General features: G+C 42.5%; 1 protein-coding gene across 2 annotated transcripts; it reads right to left on the reverse strand.

The window, feature by feature from the left end:
- Nucleotides 1–761: 761 nt before the first annotated feature.
- Nucleotides 762–10,154, reverse strand: LOC125543637 (la-related protein 1A). Of its 2 annotated transcripts, none has more exons than XM_048707050.1 (14): nucleotides 9,470–10,154; nucleotides 7,715–8,282; nucleotides 7,463–7,625; nucleotides 7,010–7,100; nucleotides 6,839–6,910; nucleotides 6,195–6,751; nucleotides 5,538–5,607; nucleotides 4,509–4,610; nucleotides 3,326–3,642; nucleotides 3,088–3,228; nucleotides 2,901–2,964; nucleotides 2,455–2,600; nucleotides 2,258–2,362; nucleotides 762–1,205 (listed from the first exon to the last, which is right to left on the reverse strand). In XM_048707050.1, the coding sequence occupies exons 1-14, from the start codon at nucleotides 9,764–9,766 to the stop codon at nucleotides 1,016–1,018; spliced, it is 2,883 nt and encodes a 960-aa protein (XP_048563007.1). In that variant the 5' UTR covers nucleotides 9,767–10,154; the 3' UTR covers nucleotides 762–1,015. The 2 variants fall into 2 exon arrangements, with proteins under 2 accessions (XP_048563007.1, XP_048563006.1); XM_048707049.1 differs by having other exon boundaries at nucleotides 3,088–3,231.
- Between the last annotated feature and the right edge of the window lie 14,412 nt (nucleotides 10,155–24,566).

Genomic DNA, 24,566 nt, shown 5'->3' on the forward strand with positions numbered 1-24,566 from the left:
ACGACGGATCCATCGTTGACCTACAAACGAGCAAAAAATGAAAAAAAAATTGTTCGGGCATTTTATCATACAGTGTGAGGTGTTTGTCTCGAGGAGTTACAAGTACCAGGCGGCGACCTTGTCCGGTGGCGGCACGGTCAGCGGCATTGTGGTTTGGGGATGACAGTGAAGATAGAGTGGCGGCGGAGGTATGGTGGCAGTTGTGTGGATGAGATGGAAAAGAGGATTGGAAGAGGACAAGACAGGCTAGGCCAAGGACGTCTTGAAGAGATTTGGGCAAGGGTCCTTGTCGTCGGTCGGACGTGGCTGATACGTCCGAACATCCTCATATCCGTCTCACATATGGGCCGGGTATAAAGGTGCTGATCAGCCCAAACGTACAGGACCGATTTGAGGTGTGTAGATGAGTGGGAAAAAACTTGATGCTCTAACGAAGTTTCCGCACTTTGCTCCACCAACATTGACGATCCTTTATCGCCGGCAACTCGCCCTCGTACCACCCCTTGCTTTGTTGCTCGTCGATTATGGGGCTTCACCTTGCCATCCACCTCCGGTGTTACTGTGAATCGACCATGACGAGCGAACAAAGCAAGGGACATTGAGCAAACGCTCCTTTATTAAATCTGCGTCGCCACTGAGGTCTAGAATAGGCCATACCAAACCATACACATGCACATTTTCACAGCGGAAAAGAAATGGCAAATTAGGCGCTTTGGCAAAGCAAGGGGAGAAAAAAGCCATACAATGCAAACATCATCACGTCTTTTTAACTCTATAGTTTGGCTATTTAATAAAGGCAATTATTTTATCTCTATGTACAAATCCCACAATGGCACCATGAAGCTGATGTAAAGAAAAGAAGAGAACAATTTCCTGGACAGCGACAAGTATCAGCAGGGGAGAGCAAAATCTGCACAGGGACGGGTCTACTCAAATCCTTAGTTTACACCAAACAAAAACGTTGCTACTTTCTCTTTCGTAGGATCACCACCAAAATTTCATTCCCAAGTAGGACCTACTTAGCCACAGCCTTGCTATGGCTTGCCGCCACCGCACTCTTGCTGCCACTACCACCGGTTTCTTTATCTGCCGCACGCCGTGCCTTGAAGTCCTCGATGGTTCGGAACTCCTCCCTGAGGAGCCTCTCCAACTCTGCATGCTTATTAATGGGGCTGCTATCCTGTTTACGGAAATGATGAAATGCCCTGATCCAGAAGAAAAGTCAGCGACAATGTATGACAAGCAGATAACTGCAAGTTTGGCGATGCAACAAGCCAAATTGTCGTAAATTTATATCTTGTAATTGCACTTTTCAGGGCTCCCTTCATAAGAATTAAAGGGAGCACCTATGATATATCAAGTTCGAATTATACAGTTCACACCAGTTTCCATGTAACAATTTTTAGCAACTATAACATGTGCACGGATAACTGTAAGGTCGTAAATATTGAACTTTGCAACTGATTGTTCATTCACCAATGTTAAACATAGATCCATGCCTATAATATCAGCAAAGGAGAATGTGATGTTGCACTTCATTATCATTTTTTTTCTAGTGTTGCACTTATTCAAATGCAATGCTATTGCATACGCTTTGCATTTGAAGAGGGAGGGGGGGGGGGGGGGGGGGGGGGGGGGGGGGGGGGGGGGGGTGGGGGGGGGGGGGGGGGGGGGGGGGGGGGGGGGGAGGGTGTGGTTAAGGAGTATTAGTATTAGGTCTAGGTGTCCTATTAGGCTATGTTTCCTTTCCTTGTACCCCAAATCTTGTGTAATATATATATATATAGGGAAAATCCATCCTATCACCCGGTGGTAGTTACCCCACATATCTCATATACTACCATGTGGTACTATATATACTATTTTATTATTTTAAATATGTTCATATACTATATCTAAGATATTTCAAAGCAAGTTACATGAAAAAATTGCATATGAGCCCATAGTTTTTGTTATATTTATGAAATACGTACATATTTGTACGTAAAAAAGAGCATACTCACAAAATGGTACATGCTACCTAAAAATTAGTATATATACAACCTAATCATTGTTATATAGTACATACTACACGTACATATACAACATACAAAACGCAAGTGGTAGTGGTAACTACCACTGCTTGTAGGAAACTGGGCTAGGCAATAGAGATAAGTTGCATCCATAACACCATGTACCACTATTTTTTAAGTCATAAAGATCATTAATACAGACTAGTAACAGAGAAATGTGAACAAACAATAAAGCCGCCAATTACCAGTATTTTTCAAGTCCATAAAGATCACCCTTGTGGTAGAACTCAAGCGTCAGTTGCTCAAAATCTTCATATACATTCCGTTGGAAGTTTTTTTCCAAACCATAACTGCAAAAAGAATTAGGAGGTAACTGATCTGCTCAATAAAGAATGTAATGAATATCAGAAAGGTTTTCTTTTTCAAGTTCTATATTCCATACCTATAAAATCTGAAGAGACACTCAAGTCCATATCTGTAATTTGCTGCTGCATCATCTACTGCAAAGTTCTTAAAATGCTTGTACATATCTTCATTGAAATTATCTCTCAGATAGTATGACCAAAAACGATAGAGCGAATTCATTTCCTGCACGCCATTGGATGCACACAATATGAAAGGAATATTGGAACGTATCTTTTGAGGATAGAACAACAGATGGTACAATATCAATCAAAAGACAACTTTCCAACTTCAAATATAATTAGCAAGCAACAAACATTAACGAGACAGGAGACAATTCACCATATTATCGAAAGAAAAAGAATTAGGAAGGCAATGATTACAGTAGAACATAACTTGACCGGCTTTATACACACTACTGTAGTTGTAAACTACTTTTCTTCAGCCAATAGTTATATTGCAAGAAAATATGAGAGGAAGCTGCACCTCGCTCAAACCAATTCCTAACTTCTTACGTTCAGCAACGCATTTATTCTTGAACTTATTGTACCTTCACAAACAAAGAACAATGGCATCACCATGTGAAACTTAGGATGAATCAATGACATTGATAAATTATTATTTGAAGGAAACTAGAACTTGCAAGCACACCACAAGTTGTTTAGAAACTTACCTTTGTTGCTGGAATTTATTTTTCTCTAGAAGTTGATGGCTAGGGTGCTGAAACGGTGGGAAAGATTTAGGTACTGATCCAATAGGTGAGCTCCCAGTAGGAATTCCATGAGGAGATGAGCTCAGCTTTGAACTCTTATAGCTACTGAACAATAAATAGTCATTCAAATAACCGCAAAATGGGATAAACTGAGGGTAAGGAGGGTTTACTGAAAGAAAACATCCATCGATTATCTAACCTGTGATTTTCCGGAGTAGAACCATAGAAATATCCAATTGAATTGCTTGGGGGGCTTTCTGATACACCACCATAGTGAGATCGACTATTGGGACTATTCGCAAAATTACCAGCAAAGAACCTCTGCTTATGTGAGGTATGTGTCTTTCTATTGCCTTTACTTTGCCGCCTTCGCGGAATAGGTTGTCCAGCTTCCTCAATGCCATTAGTTCCGATGCTACCATGGTTCCCTTTTGCTCCACCAAATTGTTTAGAATCAACATCTGCAGTATCGGCCTGGGAGCTCCTTTGATTATTAGTGTGCCGATCATGTACACTCTGATGTCAGGAGTAACAGCATAATATTAGCATGAGCAGTTCAAAAATAACATGATTTGAAAAAAGTAATTCTATAATAAAATGAGAAAACCAGAATGATAAATCTGATAAGATATAGAAGGATTGTCATACATATCATAACAGAACAGGCTTTCGAGATAAAAAGAAAAACACAAGCACAGGGTACACAGAACTCAGCTCAAGTCTTGTCCCAAACCAGCTTGATTCGAACTGGAAGCTCCAGAACAAGTCTTGTCTTCAAATGTTTATTCGAACACTCAACTCAGTTTCAAACGGTTGTCAATTGAGATGTCAAACTTGCCAACTAATGCTACAACTGAATGCCATTCCAAAATATGAGATAGAAATTACCAATCCAAAATTAAAACATCACATTCTTAAAAACAACTACAATGATATAACATTGCCTTGTTAAATCTAACTGGGTAGTTTTAACACTAAAATTCAATGGTTAAAAAATGTATTAACAAAAGAACAAATAGTTTGATAAATAAATTATTAATATAGTATGCGGTCCTAAAAGGCATTGACTATACCTTGCAAAAAATTAAAATATTAGAAACGGATGAATCGGTTCAATGAATGCTATAGTTACATTTACCACAGAACTGTTAAAATGGACTGGACAACGACAAATACCTAATCAGGACAACTCATCAAAAGTAAGAAGGCTTACATTTTGTATGCCTAAAATAGACCTCATTTACTTGTATAAAAGTGCATTTGCAATAAGTGTGTCGGAGTCGACAGCAACTCTCAAGACAACACAGCATATGCGCTAAAATATTTAATTGGCCCCTAGAATGCAAGTGCGATATCGATGAACAATAAACCAAACATATCACCTCATAATAATATAAGGCGTCATTTATTCTTGATGCTTCCTCTGTTGAAAATGCTTGAGATATACTCGAGCAACTTTTGTCATCCTTTTCTGATCTAGTATCCTGTGAGGTGGAAAAATGAAACAAGATTTCAACGCGGTATTATAAAATAATACTTGCTTAATGTTAGATCATTTATCGATTCCAGGAGATAACAAAACAACATAAAATAGAGGAGTTCAAACAACATAAGAAAATTGAAACTATGGTTGTGCAATCAGAACTTCAGATGCACAATGAAGGGACGCCGGAAGTCATGCTACTATACTAATCACGGATTAGCAGTTGCTATAGGAAAGCTATGATAATTTACCATTCCCCTGCTAGCTATTCTTCGCACAACTAAGCCCCATGGTAGTACTGCCTCCTATCAAAATATAAGACTTTTTTTTACACTACCATAGTGTCACAAAACGTCTTATATTTCAATACAGAGGGAGCATATTTTATTCAGCTTATCAGGTGGGCTGCTTCAGGCTTCCGCTCAAAAAAGAGGTCAGGGTAGATGTGCTGATTCCTATGGAATCGACACATGGGAATCCTTTCCTCTGATACGATGTAGCAGGTTCCTTTGGACTGAACGCAGCAAAGGAAAGAGGAAACCATGGAATCCACAATTCCTCTAGAGTCTCTAGAAATCCTGTGAAGAAAACAAGGCCTTAGCTATATGTTGGTATGGCCCTGGTTAACCCACCGATTAATGGCCGGCCATAAATTCAATTAATCGGCCAATTCGCCGATTAATCCCTACTCCCCTGCCAACCAAGCAGCTACCAGTTACCAATAACCCGAAAATTTCTTATTGAAGTACAAACTGTTTGACTTTGTAATACATAAGTACAGCAAAGTGCTACAAAGTAAGTTCATCAACTTATTGGTTTATGGTTCATCCTTCATAGTGAAGCACTGACAGAGTGATGCATTAGAATGGCATGAAACTAGGGAAGTAAAGGGAACATATCAGGAGCGTAGAATATCTTGAAACCCAACCTGTGTAACAATTATTAGCCGATTCACTTCTTGGTCATCAACAAAAAAATCGTCATCCTCATCATCGACCCTGCTTGAAATAAACATATTGCAAAAGATCATCAATTTCACGCACACAATTCATACGCTATACAGGTACATAAGAGATGATGCATCACGTGAGCAACACACGAATACAAAACAATATCAAAATGATCTGTTGATCTTCTGAAAAGACACCAAGTCTAGGACTCCAAATATGAAAGTTTAACCGTTAACACAAGTATATTCAGAACAGAACATTTTAACTGCTGGGAAAAATTATATAAATGCAACTGAACTACACTATTCGCATTAATGCGCCATCACGGCATTAAAATCTATCATCTGATATTTATTTAGTTCAATCTAAAATTGCTTGCAGCTTAGTCAATTCAAGGTTGGCGACTTTACCTTCAATTTTCACAGGCCAGAGTAATATATATTTTGTTACCATAGATCAATAAAATAGAAGCACGACTATAGCAAGTCATCTACTCTCACAAAGGCATGTGATACACTACTGTTATTATAACTGGACGCTTACATGAATTTAAATTGTTGCTTAGATGGCAACATACATTAAACAATCATAATGCACGAAACGAAATCACAGATCGTATACCATTTAAAGTTCACCTTTTGTGTGAATAGACATCATCACGTGAATGTTCTGCGTGTTCCAATTCCAATTCCTCATCAAGCATGAATGTGCTTTGATCCCCACTGAAGCTAGGGGGGTTACTTGGCAAATCCTTACGGAAACCACTTTCGCTTTGAGAATCAGGTACTTTCATCTTTGTGTTTACTTTCCGAACTTTAACATCACTAGTTCTAACAGCAGCTTCTTGTGTGCGTGAATTACCAGAGAATGTGGAAATGCGCTTAGGCTTTCCGCCAATAGTCATGGCAGACAAGCCTTTATTCAATGAACAGCTATGTGCATCATTAGGTAGTTCTTCATCTGGAACTATTGCCTCAATAGCAGCACCATCTATGTTGCATTTATCATCTTGAGAGTGAGGATGCTTCTTTTGGTCTGAAGAAAAAGAATCATCCTTATTTGAGAAGCCGCCAGTATTGCTCTCACCCATAATATTATCCATACTGGCAGTAGATGATGGACTATGAACAGATGTTGCCCCAGAAGAACAAACCCATTTTGACCAGTCAGAGCGCCTTCTTATCTTGTCATCCTGGCAACAGGAAAGTAGCATCAGACAAGCCAAATTCCAAAGTCAACAAGGGATATGAACAGTAACAGTTCAAACAAACATGGCTACCTGAACTTCTACAAGACTTGAGCTTGCCAATACATCTACTATCAGATGGACATCCGTTGTAATTCTCTTCAGCTGCAAATGAGCCCATGCAAAAACAACCAGTTTTCATAACAAAGTAAAGAAACAAAAATATGATATCTAAAAAAGCAATATATACATAAGAGGGCGTACTCTATTGAAGTCTGCAACTTTTGAAATTGGAACCCAGCCATGTTCATCCATTAAAGATTTCAAGAAATTATCTCGCTCCAGATTAGTATCACTGGAAAAATGCCATAATGAGTCAACAAAACTGTAGAGTACTAGAGTACATGCTAAAAGTACGTTCACCCATCCATGATGTATATCACATAGGTGCAAGATTGATTTATTTAGAGTGTAGCAGTGACGCTTGTATGTATAATGTATAATGACAACGCAACTGTCTGTCAAAGAAAACAAGACTTCATATGGCATTCTGAAAGGCGACATACATACACCGAAACTAAATTACTTAGCAGACACATTAAAATTATATAAAAACCTTATCAGCACATTGCTAAACTCATAAGCCTATTTCTCTGTGTCATGCTTCCTTTGGGGGGAAACCCATGATAGAATAAACAGAAGAAAATAATTACTTACCTAAAATAGTACTCCACTTGAGCTAATATTTTAGCTCTTAGCTCAGTCGCTTCAGGCGATAAAACAGGTTGGGGGGCTGGTTGGTTTTGGACAAAACGAGGTGGACCTCTCATTGCCTCCATGGGTGGAGCAGGCATGTAATAATACATGGGAGGCATAGGCCCTGAGGTAAAAACATTCTCAAACATTAGAACACCAAAAGCTTCAGCATACGAGATACAAAAGGAGATGTTACAGCGAGTACAGCATTACCAGGGTATGATGGTCCATTGAGGTACCCAAGAGTAGGGGGCAGATGTGCCATTGGTCTAACAAAAGCTCTTGGCCCAACGCCATGTGGCATACTTGTGTTTTCTCTCGTACCAAACGTCTGATGATTTTGCCAAGTGTGATTAAAATGGCCACGGCCTTCAACACTAGAATGTGGTCTAGCACCATGAGTACCAACAGCAGGACGCCAAGCATGATGATCTCCTCTCGTTTGTGGAGGCATTGGCCTGTTACCTTCATTGCCACCAACTTGATCTACCGGAACAAAAGGTGGTGTAGCAGATTCGAATCCAGACTTCCCAACATGTGGGTCATGATTTGGGACCGGAACAGCAAAAGGCTGGTATGGATATTCATGTAGCATCACTGGACTTGGGAGAACAGGGTAAAAAATAGGTTGCCCTGGATGTTGATGATACGGCATTGTGGCAGGGTATGGTGGTGCATCATTTGCACCAGGGGGGCGTCTCTTGGGCCCATTTTTATGGTGTGCTTGGTAATTCTTGTTGGGATTTGCATGGCCATCAAACTTGTGCATACGATTAGGCACCTAAAAGAAGTTGAACCCTTTCCATCAGAGTAAATCGGATATGAGTAGTGCAGAAATAATTTATGTAGGAGCTTAGCCAGGAAAACTGAATGCATAGAACAGTGACAGGGTATCTGTCAAAGGCTTCAAATGACAACATAAAGTATATTTTGCTTATTTCTAATAAACCATCTAAGAGGAAGAGTATAAATTTCATTAACGTGCATCAGAACAATTCTTGACAATTTCTATAAATGGAACACCATTCAAGAACTTTCTTGGTTGGGCCAGAGCAGATTCAGAAAATCACCCGCTCATACAATTCAACAATTGAATCATGATACAGGCACCGCCGAGATAAATGGGAAGAGCTTAACTTAACATGGAGTGGTTCCCAAAAGAAACATCCCATAAATAAGTCATTATCTAACTACAGGAGGTGCTTCAGTGGTTCGGTTAGGGAACCTTTCAGACAGGGCACATGTGTGACTGCAGTCCAACAATGAATCGTCACAAACACGATGGCAACATCAGTAGATGGTTCAGCTAGGGAACTGTTCAGACAGTGCCAGTATGGTTGCATTCTATAAAAATTCTAAAAACCAGTATGAATGTACCATGACTACATAAGCAGGAGATAAACAAATCCAATTGCAGAATAGAAAGCGAGCACTAATACTAAGACATGCTGAATGTACCATTCAAACTCTATGATTCATCTATCACCTCGACATCAGGCATAGCAATTGGTATTGATATTCTTACCTCGAGAAAAGCAACAGCTTTTGATTGCCATGGGACGTATGACCTACTACCCTAACAAGTAAAGGTCCAATACGGCAGCAAAAAAAAGGAGACTAACCAGACCAGTTGAGCACAGCCATAAAGTTCATATACTGGTTCTAAAACAGGAAAGCTTTACTCGTTAGTCGTCACCAACAAAACAATGCATACTCATGAAAAGACCACACCAGTCCCATGAAAAGAGAAGGCAACATATATCTACCAAAACAAAATAAGTAACTTTCAGTTCATTCCTTTACTAGCTACACCAAACGCAAAAATTGACCTGATACCAATATGGTACCATAATCATATTGTGAGGGTCAATGTTCCCGTACTAAAAATGCCCATGAAACAAGTTATGAGAGTACATAAACATAGTATAATCTGAGCAAACATATCTCCACACAAACGCCATATTCTACCTGTGATGGAGATGGAGGCGCCTGCTGCACCTCGGGCCCCTTTGGCAGGTCGCCGCCGGCAGCATTGCCCGGCAGAGGCTTCCCCGTGGGCTCCGCCACGACCTTTTGCCGCGCCTCCTCCAGCGCGGGCCACGACTCGGCCCCCATGACCGCTGCCTCACCTGCGACAGGCGGCGGCGTGGTCTTCCTCCACGGCGAGGCGGCGGGGCCAACGCCGCCGCTGGCCCCGCCAACACCCGGATCCGCAATCACCTCGGGTGCCGCCACGGCCCCGCCGCCCGCATTCGGCTCTTCCATCGCCGACACGGAAACGCCCGCCACCTCAAAATAGGCCGCAGGGAGCACAGCAGTTTAGGACTTCAGACCCGTAGCTTCCGCCGCCGCCGCCGACGACGACGAGAGGACGAGAGAGACGAACGAGAAGGTTTCGGATGAGATATTTGGGGAACTTAGCTTAGCCTAGCCTTAGCCAGTTGTGGGAGCAGCCATGGGGCCGCCGCCGCCGCCGCCGTGGTAGGGAGGGTGGTGTAAGGTTTTGGGTGCGGAGGGTGACTAGGGTTTTGGAGTGCGGAGAGCGAGAGCGACAGGATGGGGAGGGGAGAGTGTGCGGGTGCGTGCGTGGAGCGCGTGAGGTAAGAGAGAGAGGAGACGGGCAAAGTTCCGCTAAGGATGGGGACCTGCGGGGGGGATTTGTTTGGGAAAGATTTTATCCGGATTCGGGAGGGGTGGATGGGTTCAGGCCCAGGTGAGGTGACGGGGACTGACTTGAGGGGACACCAACCCTGGGAAAGAGAGGGGGAATGGCTCCGTGACAGACGGCCGCTGCCACGCTTTGTGATGAGCTCTCGGGCGGACTATTCAACAGATGTATTTTTTATTTATTTTTGTTTATTTTCTGCTAAAAAACAAATGTATCTTTTATGCGATGTCTAGGGTTTCAACTTCCCTCGCGGTGGCATCTAGGGTTCCACCAAGTGTCCGTGATTGATCTCTCGTGCATCTTCCCCTCATCCACAGAGACTCGGGCTGACAGAGGGGATAGTGAAAGTGCTAGTTATCGACTAGAGGGGGGTGAATAGGTGATTTTTATGAGAGTTTTCAAAACACGGTGGCTTTGAAGACAAACGATAAAAATGAATCCATTGATATGCAGCGGAAGGTAGACTACATTAGACAAGCCATAGTCAAGTAAACAATAAGGTGAAAGCACGAAGACTATCAGCAGCTAGGTACTATGGATCGGGATGGAAGACAGTACGAAGCCAAACAGTAAACAGTCTTTACTCAGTGAAGTCAATCAGATCATACTGGCAAGCAATGACTTCACGAAGACAAACTGTAAAGTAAAGGGAAGTGAAGGATAGAACCAGTAGCCTGATGAAGACAAGTATTTGGTAGACCAATTCCAGTTGCTGTGACAACTGTACGTCTGGTTAGGGAGACTGAGATTCAACTCAGAAGACCGTGTCTTCACCTTATTCCCCTTGAGCTAAGGACACACAGTCCTCGCCCAATCACTCTGGTAAGTCTTCAAGGTAGACTTCCAAACCTTCACAGACTTCGTTCACCGGCGATCCACAATGACTTTTGGACGCTCAAAACGCGACGCCTAACCGGCTGGAGGATTCACAGTCCTCAAGTGTAATAAGTCTTCAGATCACGCGGACAGAAAGACTTTAGCGATGCCTAACACTCTTTGGCTCTGAGTATTTTGGGCTTTGTCCTCGCAAGGATCTCTCTCTCTCTCTCTCCGTATATATATATACATACATACATATATATACATATATATATATATATCAAACGCTTTGGAGGTGGGTTGCTCTCAAACGACAAAAACCGTGCACTAACTCTGAGCAGCCACCAATTTATGGTGTAGGGGTGGGCTGTTTATAGCTTGGAGGCAACCCGACCTGATTTGTCCAAAATGACCCTGGGTCACTAAGGAACTGACACGTGTCCAACGGTCAGATTTCAAACACACGCGACAACTTGACTTGGGCTACAAGTAAAGCTGACTTATCCAGCTCTGGATAAGATTTACTCTCATTGTCTCCGCTCGAAAATATAGGATTTGGTTGAGCATCGCATCAATCACTCTGACTTTGTTCACTTGGACCCCCACTTAACAGTACGGTGGTTCCTATGACTCAACAAAGAAGAAAAGGAAACTACGAAACAACTATGTCTTCACACTTCATAGTCTTCATGTGAATGTCTTCTCATGTCATAATCTTCACTGTGAATATCTTCATAGACCACCATTGTCTTCAATGTCTTCATACATTTTTAGGGGTCATCTCTGGTAGGTAAACCGAATCAATATGGGGCTACTACATGTGTTATCCTGCAATTCTCACGAACACATTAGTCCCTCAACCAAGTTTGTCGTCAATACTCGAAAACCAAGTAAGGGTGGCATTAGATGCACTTACAATCTCCCCCTTTTGGTGATTGATGACAAACCGGTTGAAGTTTTCAACGGGGATAAAGATATGTGAAAGTTTAAGGATAAAGATATTGTCTTCATAAGTAGCAAAAGGCTCCCCCTGAAGATGTGCATATAAGTAGTTTTCTTTTGAATGCAAATGCACATGGCATGTTTTACTTGTGAAGATCATCTTTAACTTATGAAGACAATTCATCATGCATATAAAAAGATAACGAAGATAATGACATGCATAATGAAAAATGGACGTCTGCGGAATGGCCTCATGCGGAATTTATCATCGCATCATAAGGTAGCAGAATAAGTAGCAGACGACCATCGAGTTGAAGTGTTACAACTCAAAGAACCAAATGTTTCAAAAAAAAGAGTTGTAAAGACTTAGCAAAATAAAGCAACCACCCATAAGGACCCACTTGAAGACTATCAACTCATAAGCTTCTCCCCTTTTGTCAATAAGGATCAAAAAGGTTTGAAGACATAAAGTATCTACTCGTTCCTATCAGGAGTAGATGAAGGAGCAGGGTCGACGTTGGAGTTCGGTGGTGCAGACGGGCCTGATGCAGTGTAGCCATGGTTGGTGAAGTGGCGTCGTCTTCTTCATCGACGACTCTCGCAACAACAGTTGCAGCCGAAGATGAACGCTTAGAATCTTCAATCGAGGGAGTGCGGCACCAACTTGCATTTTGGGGAGGCCTGAAATCAAACTTGAAGCCCTCAGTGAAGCCATCTTCGCGATGATCTTCTTCAGAGCATAGCAGTGTGAGACTCTTCCAGGACCGTCGACAGGCTTCATGGGCAACGAACGAGTTCTTGGTGGCCAAATTTCGAATGTGATTGATATCCACCAAGATACTCTGCATCTGATGCTTAAGCCGGTCATGATGCTTATCATGTTTCTGGTGCAGGGCCACAAGAAGCTCTCGGTCACTGAGGACACAGGAACGTTTCTGAGGCCTTTGGGCAACCGTACTTGTTGTGGCTTCAGTGTTGGCATGATGTGGCACTCTCATATTCCCAGCAAGAGGATAAGTAGGAGTTGCGGCATTGGAAACAAGAATTCCCTCCATTGGTTGCGAGAAGCTATGGTGTTCGGCATTCTGAAGATGTATTGGTTGCTTGGCAGGCTCGGGGTAGATGTCTTCAATGGACAGATCAACCTCAGGCAGAAAGACAAGATGGTTGCGCGCTGAAGGATGATAGTCAATAGTAGAATGGAGCTTGATCAGGCGCATCACCCATGAAGCATAAAACTTCAGGCCAAACAGATCAATCCCAGACACAACAAGTTGTCTGATAAAGAAGTCCTGGGTATTGAATCTTATGCCATGGATGGTATAGAATACCAAAGTCTTCATGACTCCTTCTAGTTTGGCTTCAGATGAGTGTCCCTTGATTGGCCATAGAGTACGCCTCAGAATATGATAAACAGTGCGGGGCAAGTACTCGAGGTCCTTGACAAAGAACTCTTTGGGGTATTCAGCATCAGAAGGCAATGGCTTCATCATACTTAGCATCTCACTCATATTTGGCTTGGGCCTCTGGAAGATACTCTGTAGTTCATCGCGATGACGCTGACAACCAGGCTCGTAGAACTCGCCTCGAGTGGGCAGGGAAGTAAGCTCGATGATGTCTTGAGTTTTGGCTTCATGATGCACATCACCTGTCATCCACTCAAGTATCCATGACTTCAGATCCCTGTTGTAGCCGTGAATATGAAGTGTTGCATAGAACTGCAGCAGAAGCTCTTCATTCCAGTGCTCATTGTCTGTCACAAATGGCAGAAGACCAACATCCCTGAAGCAGTCAAGTGCTTCTTCAAGACAGGGCAGCCCAGCAATAGCTTCATAGTCAAGACGCATGTGTGGAAAGATCCGCTCTTGATTGTATAGAATGCAGGAGTAGTAGCTGCGCTGCTGATGACTCAGAAGCGATCGGAAGAGATCTTTGGCTTTGAGTATGGGTTCTTGGCACTGTCAAAGAAGGTGTTGTGGGCTCTGAAGCTGTGCACATTGAAAGAACCAATTGTGGTGGCAGCACCTGGAAGCCTCGGCAGCCGTGGCTTGGGTTTCTGAACATGTGGTCTCTGCTCCACATGATAGTCAATATTGTGGTCCAGGAGCAGAGGGTGGAACCATCACTACTGGTCTACTGCAGGATGCTGCTAACGCGACACTACGATCAGAGACCCTTTGAGAAACTATGTGCGATGCAATAATCGCAAACGGTGGTGTATGAAAACCGTCAAAAAAGGTGAAAATGTTTGCGATGGAGGATGCATCAAACACGGTTCAGATTTTAGTTGCGTGTGCGATGAAGGGCATACAGTTCAGTTCAATTAACTGTTAGCAATGAGGAGGAACAAAAGAAACGGGCAGCCAGATGAAGGCGTGCGCGATACACAGCATACAGTTCACTCAGATGAACTGTTTGTGATTAGGCAACATAAAAGAAACGGGTAGCCAGATGAAGGTGTGTGCGATATACAGCATACGGTTCACTCAGATGAACTGTTTGTGATTAGGCAACACAAAAGAAACGGTCAGCCAGATCAAGGTGTGTGCGATATATGGCATGCGGTTCACTCGGATGAACTGTTTGCGTTGACACAAGAGAACAAAAACGGTTCAACTTAACAAGACGTGTGTGTTGTGCGATGGGATTGCATGCGGTTCACTCGGTCGTTGTCGTCAGTGTGTGACCTCTGTGGCAACCGTTCGCTCCCTAGGCGCCTCTTCGTGTACCGTAGCAACCATCCACCGACTCTTCGCCTTTCCCCTCGATTTGGAACTGTTGTCGCGCACTAGCTCTTCCTCCCTCCTCCATTTGCCTTCACCCTTCCTTCTGCCATTGTTTGATCGTCTTCTCCATGGAGGGAACAAGCTGGAAATGACCCAGTTATTCTTGCCCCGATCTGAATGATGACGCGGTGGAGGAACTCATTGATCGGTGCAACGTCATCACCTCGGCTAGCATGGCAGGTTCGTTCAAGACCATGCTCGACTCAACTAATAACATCATTACAAGGAACCCAAGGGTTCAGAAGCGGTTTGATCTCCCCTATCTTCTTCGTCGTGACCCTGCTGACTGGCGCGGGGATGAGGGAAGCCTCGCCTTGTGTAAGTTGATGCCGCTTGATAATGATACATATGATGTTAAGATGCCATCGCTTGAGGGCAAGGCTTGGGTAGGCGCAAATGGATATTGGGTTGTTTATATTGGGTACAACTGCGAGTGGGAACTTGTGAATGTGTACACTCGTCACCGGGTTCCACTTCGAAAAATCTCAAACAACTGCCCAGAGGTTGAGTACACCGGTACTCTACGTGAGTTCAAATACGATCATGCTGACTGTCGTTTATGGAAGAAAGCAATTTGTCGAGTTCCCAACTGCTCTTGAGGTTATAGGAATGCTTATGTTGTCGCTATCTTCGACAAGCTTGTTGCCGTCCTTCATGGTTCGACTCTATGGATATTGCTCAAAAATCAGTTTCTATACACGGATGAGTACTGTGATGCAATTCAATACGAGGGTCTTGTGTTTGCTGCCACCACTCGTGGCACTATTTTTGCATGGAATCCTCATGATTTCGGTACGTTTGTCTTCCACCGTAATTATAATTGTTTCATCCACATGCATGCGGGTTAGCTAGTTTCCCTTTACTAATTAACCTTCTTGTGTTTCCAAGGTCATGTGAACATTCCACCACCTATACTTGAAATTTTATTCACGAGCATGAGGACAAGTAGGACCCATATACTCAGTGGCGCCTGGCAACTTATTCCGATGGATCACCTCTTCTTGTCTGTATACGGGGCACTGCTGATGTTACTAAGGAAGCAGGTGTTGTCTCGTATGGTCGCACTCTCCGGACCTATTCCAACATCCGTTGCAGGGTATTCGGGATGGATACTAGTGTACTAGCGCCAACACCTTCTCCTTGGTTCAGTATTGAAAGTCTTGGAGGAAACTCGCTTTTCCTTGGACAAAACTATCCAATGACGGTGGAAGGCGATCCAGCTGTTGTTGACACAATGTTACTACCATTTATGAGAAGCAACTGTATCTATACCTCGGACATTACTATGCTTCCCTACCGTCCCAATATGGGTCCTGACATAGGCCGCTTCAGCCTCGATGATCAGTCCTGCATTGGTCTCGAGATTGACAGTAGTTGGCCCTTCCCAGATACAGTATTAAACCCCAAAAAACTATTTCCGGCGGTGGCGGAGGCAGTGTGCCACGCCGTCGTTGTCGTCCTCCGGGACGCCATTGTTGAAGTCTTCAAGGCAGCACAAAATGTTCTTCACTTGTAAATCAAACATCATGTCGTCGCGCGATCGATGGGCGGGGCGCGGGAGGATGGCAATTGGCGCCGCTGAGAGGTAGCGGTCGACGGTAGCGTCCCATGCCGCTTAGGGGGGCGCACGGGCACGGGCGCAGTGGGTGCAGCCAAACACACGGGGACCGGCGCCGCGGTGGGTGGAGGGGCGCGCACGGGCGCGGTGGGTGCAGCCAAACGCACGGGGGCCGGCGCCACGGTGGGTGGAGGGGCGCGCACGGGAACGGGCATGGGCGCTGGCGCTGGCATGTACACGAGCTCGCGCGGGTCCGCGGAGACCTCGCTGACACCCGTGGCTTCCAGCTCTGTGATAGTGCTCGACGACTAGCCCGTCAATGCTACGGGGATGGTCGCTGGCGCGGGCGCGGGGATGGGAGCTGGGACGGGAGCGGGGGTAGCAACCGTCGCGGTCAACTCGTTCTGGGCCATGTCCATGAGGCTCCATTCCTCCTTATTTTCTATCTCCTCCAGCTCGGAGTAGACTTCACCAAACTTGAAGACTAGTGGCAGATGATCATTCTGCCCCATGGCGGTGGAGGTCCGCAAGGGGAGGGGAATGGGAGGCGAACAGTAAGGCCGCCCGTATTAAACAGCGGCTCGGGCGCCATTAATGGAGAGGAAGGCGGTCAACTATAGGTTCGAGTTTAGCCAAGATACGTACACGGCTAAGTGTATGAAAATCCAAGAGAGAATCATAAAATCTAAAAGCTAGGAAGGAGAAGACCGGGTGATTGAATATGACTTGCTAACAGATCCTACTCTTCCTTAAGCGCTAGTTCTATTGACGATGGTTCAGTTTCGAGAGCAGCTAAAGTAGTTACCTAATAAGATAGATGAATATTCCACGATCTACGATTATAAAAATCTTCTTATAGAAGTCTAGTTCTTTCTTCTTTTAGAAAAGGAAGTCTTGCTCTCCTTTCTTACCGCTACTTGCGTTGCTCGTGTACATGGAAGTCAAAGGGCTCACTTCCCAGTGAGCCTGCGCAGCGTACAGCTCGCACGCTTCCCGATGAGCCTGTGCATTGGAGGACAGTTTGCACGCCTCTCGGTTAGCCTGCGCACCGGACTGCACTTGCACGCCTCCCGTTCAGTCAAGGTTAAGCAGCCGTCCGCACGGCACCTCCTACATCCATTAAAACCAAGACACATGGCGTCACGTGAATGGTTAACAGAACACACACAGTTTGAATTATACAAATGTTTGAGATATTAAAGTCGCAACTATTTTTTCAAAATGGCTTTGTTGGCTGACACTACTCGAGTGCGCCTTCTCTCAAAATGGACACAAAAAATACCACATCATGTCGGGTGCCATTCCATGATAGCATGCCAAGTTTTATGAATTTCAGACGAGTTTTGGATTTACTCGAATTTAAAAACCAGGCATCTCAATGTTTTATCGGCAATCAACGGTGCCCTGGTGTTTGAAATTCATTCCCATTTCTTGCATGGGACCTAAGCATGCATCCAAGGACACAGATTTGATTTTTCAACCAATTTATATGCACTGGAGCATATGCATGTAGTTCAAATTTGAATTATGCACATAAATGCATTGAAAACTCAGTTAATGCATAAAAATGTCCAAAAGAACCCCAAAAAATCACAAAAACTGACACAACACTCCTGTTGTTCTATGTTGACACGAGAAATTTTTTGGAAGTAATAAGAGGCAGTGGATATCATTTCGTCCCCAAAGGTGGGACGTTCCCTACCGAAATCATGATGCTTGTTGTGAGAAGCTCTGGTTTGTGAGAAGCATATACCCAAACCTGCCCCAAACGGGACAAAATTTTTACCACAGCATGTTGATGCCGCTCCATGAAAGCATGCCAAGTTTCATGAATTTCACACGAGTTTTGGATTTACTAGAATTTAAAAACGAGGCATCTCAATGTTTTGCCGGCAACCAATGGTGCCCTGGTGTTTGAAATTCATTCCCATTTCTTGCATGGGACCTAAGCATGCACCCAAGGACATAGATTTGATTTTTTTAACCAATTTATATGCACTGGAGCATGTGCATGTAGTTCCAATTTAAATTATGCACATAAATGCATTGAAAACTCAGTTAATGCATAAAAATGTCCAAACGAACCCCAAAAAATCCCCAAAATTGACACAACACTCCTATTGTTCTACGTTGACACGAGAATTTTTTTGAAAGCAATAAGAGGCAATGGATATCATTTCATCCCCAAAGGTGGGACGTTCCCTACCGAAACTATCATGCTTGTTGTGAGAAGCTCTGGTTTGTGAGAAGCATATACCCGAACCTGCCCCAAATGGGACAAATTTTTTAACATGGCATGTTGATGCCGCTCCATGATAGCATGCCAAGTTTCATGAATTTCAGACGAGTTTTGGATTTACTAGAATTTAAAAACCAGGCATCTCAATGTTTTGCCGGCAATCAACAGTGTCCTCGTGTTTGAAATTCATTCCCATTTCTTGCATGGGACCTAAGCATGTATCCAAGGACACAGATTTGATTTTTCAACCAATTTATATGCACTGGAGCATGTGCATGTAGTTCAAATTTGAATTATGCACATAAATGCATTGAAAACTCAGTTAATGCATAAAAATGTCCAAAATAATCCCCAAAAATCACAAAAATTGACACAACACTCTTGTTGTTCTATGTTGACACGAGAAATTTTTTGGAAGTAATAAGAGGTAGTGGATATCGTTTTGTCCCCAAAGGTGGGACGTTCCCTACCGAAACCATGATGCTTGTTGTGAGAAGCTCTGGTTTGTGAGAAGCATATACCCAAACCTGCCCCAAACGGGACAAAAATTTTACCACGGCATGTTGATGCCGCTTCATGAAAGCATGCCAAGTTTCATGAATTTTACACGAGTTTTGGATTTACTAGAATTTAAAAACGAGACATCTCAATGTTTTGTCGGCAATCAATGGTGCCCTGGTGTTTGAAATTCATTCCCATTTCTTGCATGGGACCTAAGCATGCACCCAAGGACATAGATTTGATTTTTTTAACCAATTTATATGCACTGGAGCATGTGCATGTAGTTCAAATTTGAATTATGCACATAAATGCATTAAAAACTCAGTTAATGCATAAAAATGTCCAAACGAACCCCGAAAAATCCCCAAAATTGACACAACACTCCTGTTGTTCTATGTTGACACGAGAATTTTTTTGAAAGCAATAAGAGGCAATGGATATCATTTCGCCCCCAAAGGTGGGACGTTCCCTACCGAAACTATCATGCTTGTTGTGAGAAGCTCTAGTTTGTGAGAAGCATATACCCGAACCTGCCCCAAATGGGACAAATTTTTTAACATGGCATGTTGATGCCGCTCCATGATAGCATGCCAAGTTTCATGAATTTCAGACGAGTTTTGGATTTACTAGAATTTAAAAACGAGGCATCTCAATGTTTTGCCGGCAATCAACAGTGTCCTCGTGTTTAAAATTCATTCCCATTTCTTGCATGGGACCTAAGCATGCATCCAAGGACACAGATTTGATTTTTCAACCAATTTATATGCACTGGAGCATGTGCATGTAGTTCAAATTTGAATTATGCACATAAATGCATTGAAAACTCAGTTAATGCATAAAAATGTCCAAAAGAACCCCAAAAAATCACAAAAATTGACACAACACTCCTGTTGTTCTATGTTGACACGAGAAATTTTTTGGAAGTAATAAGAGGTAGTGTATATCGTTTTGTCCCCAAAGGTGGGACGTTCCCTACCGAAACCATGATGCTTGTTGTGAGAAGCTCTGGTTTGTGAGAAGCATATACCCAAACCTGCCCCAAACGGGACAAAAATTTTACCACGGCAAGTTGATGCCGCTCCATGAAAGCATGCCAAGTTTCATGAATTTCACACGAGTTTTGGATTTACTAGAATTTAAAAACGAGGCATCTCAATGTTTTGCCGGCAATCAATGGTGCCCTGGTGTTTGAAATTCATTCCCATTTCTTGCATGGGACCTAAGCATGCACCCAAGGACATAGATTTGATTTTTTTTAACCAATTTATATGCACTGGAGCATGTGCATGTAGTTCAAATTTGAATTATGCACATAAATGCATTGAAAACTCAGTTAATGCATAAAAATGTCCAAACAAACCCCGAAAAATCCCCAAAATTGACACAACACTCCTGTTGTTCTATGTCGACACGAGATTTTTTTGAAAGCAATAAGAGGCAATGGATATCATTTCGTCCCCAAAGGTGGGACGTTCCCTACCGAAACTATCATGCTTGTTGTGAGAAGCTCTGGTTTGTGAGAAGCATATACCAGAACCTGCCCCAAATGGGACAAATTTTTTAACACGGCATGTTGATGCCGCTCCATGATAGCATGCCAAGTTTCATGAATTTCAGACGAGTTTTGGATTTACTAGAATTTAAAAACCAGGCATCTCAATGTTTTGCCGGCAATCAACAGTGTCCTCGTGTTTGAAATTCATTCCCATTTCTTGCATGGGACCTAAGCATGCATCCAAGGACACATATTTGATTTTTCAACCAATTTATATGCACTTGAGCATGTGCATGTAGTTCAAATTTGAATTATGCACATAAATGCATTGAAAACTCAGTTAATGCATAAAAATGTCCAAAAGAACCCCAAAAAATCACAAAAATTGACACAACACTCCTGTTGTTCTATGTTGACACGAGAATTTTTTTGGAAGTAATAAGAGGTAGTGGATATCGTTTTGTCCCCAAAGGTGGGACGTTCCCTACCGAAACCATGATGCTTGTTGTGAGAAGCTCTGGTTTGTGAGAAGCATATACCCAAACCTGCCCCAAACAGGACAAAATTTTTACCACGGCATGTTGATGCCGCTCCATGAAAGCATGCCAAGTTTCATGAATTTCACACGAGTTTTGGATTTACTAGAATTTAAAAACGAGGCATCTCAATGTTTTGCCGGCAATCAATGGTGACCTGGTGTTTGAAATTCATTCCCATTTCTTGCATGGGACCTAAGCATGCACCCAAGGACATAGATATGATTTTTTTAACCAATTTATATGCACTGGAGCATGTGCATGTAGTTCAAATTTGAATTATGCACATAAATGCATTGAAAACTCAGTTAATGCATAAAAGTGTCCAAACGAACCCCGAAAAATCCCCAAAATTGACACAACACTCCTGTTGTTCTATGTCAATACGAGAATTTTTTTGAAAGCAATAACAGCTCGTTTGGCTCCCCTGATTTCATTTCATTTGGCTGAAATGAAATGAAATGAAATCTCTATCAAGATTTCATTTGGCTGAATCTAGATTCCAAATCCAAATTTCATGTTTGGCTGTCACTAGGATTTTGAGGTCAAATCTGTACTAGAACCAAAATGAGCATGAAACTATACCAGCACCAATGCACTAGCCTTTGTGCTAGGAATAAATAGTATCAACAAATCTGTACCAACACCAACATTGACAGCTCGTTTGTTCACACATGGCAATGTTTTGCATTAAACTGAACCATGCCAATACATATAACTTAAACATGAGACTTTGTAAAAAGTTAATCTTTGCAATACGACAAAGGTTCACAACAACATCAAATGATCATAATCTAGTCAAGGTTACATAAAAACTGAATCTTTGCATTATTAGCACCATCCAAGAAAGATTTTCATTGCTCAAGGATCTTCATTTCTTCGTTCTGTTCGTTCAACATCACACTTCACCCAAAATTTCCTGCAAAATATGATGAGAAATGGTGACATATGGTCTCATAGGGCAATAAACAATCCTTGAACACAATGGTTGGTAGAAATTGCTCAAAGTGAAAGATGAGGATAGCCAAGAAGACAAATCAAAGTGTCACACGATAAGCTTTAGCTTGCAACAATCTCTAGGAAGGGTAAGAAAACTCAACTTGATATAGAAAATTTTCAAAGGTTAACTTGCACTTCATTTGCACAATTATCATGAATCGAAAGGTAATAGCAAAAAACCATCAACAACCGAGTAGGTTAAGTAGGACCGAAACTAAGTCGATAAAAGACTACAGCCACTAAATAAGCATATATCTGGTTGATGTATTCTAGACTAATAATGCCACCTCTCGACCGAAGAAAAAAAGACTAGTTCATAAGAGACCTTCAAACACACTGAATATTTATGTGCATGCAAAATATGTTCATAAAACCTTGTTTCAGGAGACATGGCAGAACAAGTTGTTCTCAAACATGGCAGGAAAACGTTGTTTTATCAAGCCATGTTTGGGAAGACCTGGCAGGAAAACCTTATTAAGATGATAACATAAAACCTTCTATCATGCTAATCTCAAACATGGAAATAGGTAAGTACATAAATATGATGAAAAGCAAGCAAGCTGCTGCCTCCTCTGCTCCATATTGGCATGAAAAAATACAGGACACCCATAATATTGTACAATAACAAACAACTAAGGACAAAATGCAGTAGAGCTTGCTAGCTGGTAACTAATCACAGAACAAGAAACATACCTTCATTGGTTGATTTGCTTGAGGATCCATTTCTTCTTCATCCTTTCAGGCAGCGCCATAAGAGCCTTGAACTTGCGGTCATCTGCTATGAGGAAATCATAAGCTGCTAGCAAGCCATCATCATCCAGTCCCACAATTGCATTGAGAGCGTCAAGTATTTCTTCAGGAGAGGAGGGTTTCTCAGGAGGAGCAACTTGAGCGATATCAGCTTTGTAGGCACTGGTAAAATTATCCAATTTCTCTCCAAGCATAGATGCAATTGAGTCATCCGATCGATATCTTTTCCTCTTCTGTTCCTCGCCGGTTTGGGTTGAAGATGTTGCGGCAGAATCAGTGTTGATGTTGTTGACATTCTCTGCAGCCATTTCCGCTGCACTTTCACCAGCAGTTCTGGCTCCGGTTTCGGTGGCATGATCCTTCGAGAAGACAAGGCTGATAGAGTCCCAAAACTTTATGACCTTGTGCCTGTAGCATGCTGCATCTTTGTTTGCCTGCAACCCATGAAGACAAATAGTCTCATGTCATGGTGGAAAATGAACACACATCCATCCAAACACCAAACACACATCCAAAGAGAAAATCGTAGACTACAGCTAAGATGTAACTCATGTCATGGTGCAAAATCACATAAATAATGGGGAAAACAAGTGCACTGCTGCAAGTTGTGATTGTTTCTCAAGAGAAGGCTGATTACTAATATAATAGCAAAACATAGGGGAAATGATGAGTAAACTACTGATTAGAAGGCTATGCACGAACAAGTATAAGTGCATGTTTTCAAATAAACTTGGTTGAATTCCATATCATGATGGAGAAGGTGGAGAAGGTGTATAAGTGCATGTTTTCGAATAAACTACTTGACCACATGAATGATGAAAATGAATCTTGTGGCCATGCCATGAATACATAGATGCTCAAGATGTAGTGCTTACCTTGACATAGTTTCTCCACACGTCCTCACTATCAACCATAAGCTTGTTATGGATCCAATCCCACCCAAAACCACTCGTTGACAACATCTTGCTGACATTGACATAGTGTCTATCAATAGTCTTGCACCTTGACATGACATTCTCCTTTGTGATATCCACATTGCACTTGGCTCGAACATTCTTGACAATTGCAGTGTAAACATGTGGCTTCCACCCATTTTGAGCACGATCCCCTCTATTGTAATGCTCCACGAACACATTCATCATTGCTTCATCCATTTCATCCGTCCAGGTAAGGTAGTTTCTACCTCCTTTCTTCTCCACATCCATATCTTCCTGCAAGCAACAATATATGTATGAGACAAACGTAGAATCCAGAGAGAGAGAGGGGGGGGGTTCAAAAATAGGCATATGAAATATATGAACATACAAATGAATGAATTCAATGATTGGCTCCCCCGCGTCTCCTTTGGTAATCTGCCCACATTTGATTAGCTAAGGTATCTCGCTTGTTGTTCCACTCAGTTGTTGATTCAACATGTCTAATCATGTTTGGTTCTTCAGGATGTTCGATGGCAGCAGCATTTAACTGATTATCCACGTCAATTAGCATTATATCATCCATCTCTCTCTGCCTATCTCTTAGAAAGTTATGCAATATGCAGCAAGCATTAATGACACGGATCTGCGAGATGGTATTATTGGCGTGTTAATAAAAAAATAAAAATAAACGGAGGCTTGGTTTTGCAAAATACTATGTGATACCTGATTCCGTATGCGAAAAAATGAACTAGTCCTCAAAATAGCCCATCTCATCTTTAGTAGACCAAAAGTTCTCTCTATCACATTCCTAGCTGATGCATGTCGCAGATTATATAACTCTCTTGGAGTTTGTGG

The sequence above is a fragment of the Triticum urartu genome, chromosome 3, assembly GCF_003073215.2.
Source record: "Triticum urartu cultivar G1812 chromosome 3, Tu2.1, whole genome shotgun sequence".
In the NCBI taxonomy this organism is placed as follows: domain Eukaryota; kingdom Viridiplantae; phylum Streptophyta; class Magnoliopsida; order Poales; family Poaceae; genus Triticum; species Triticum urartu.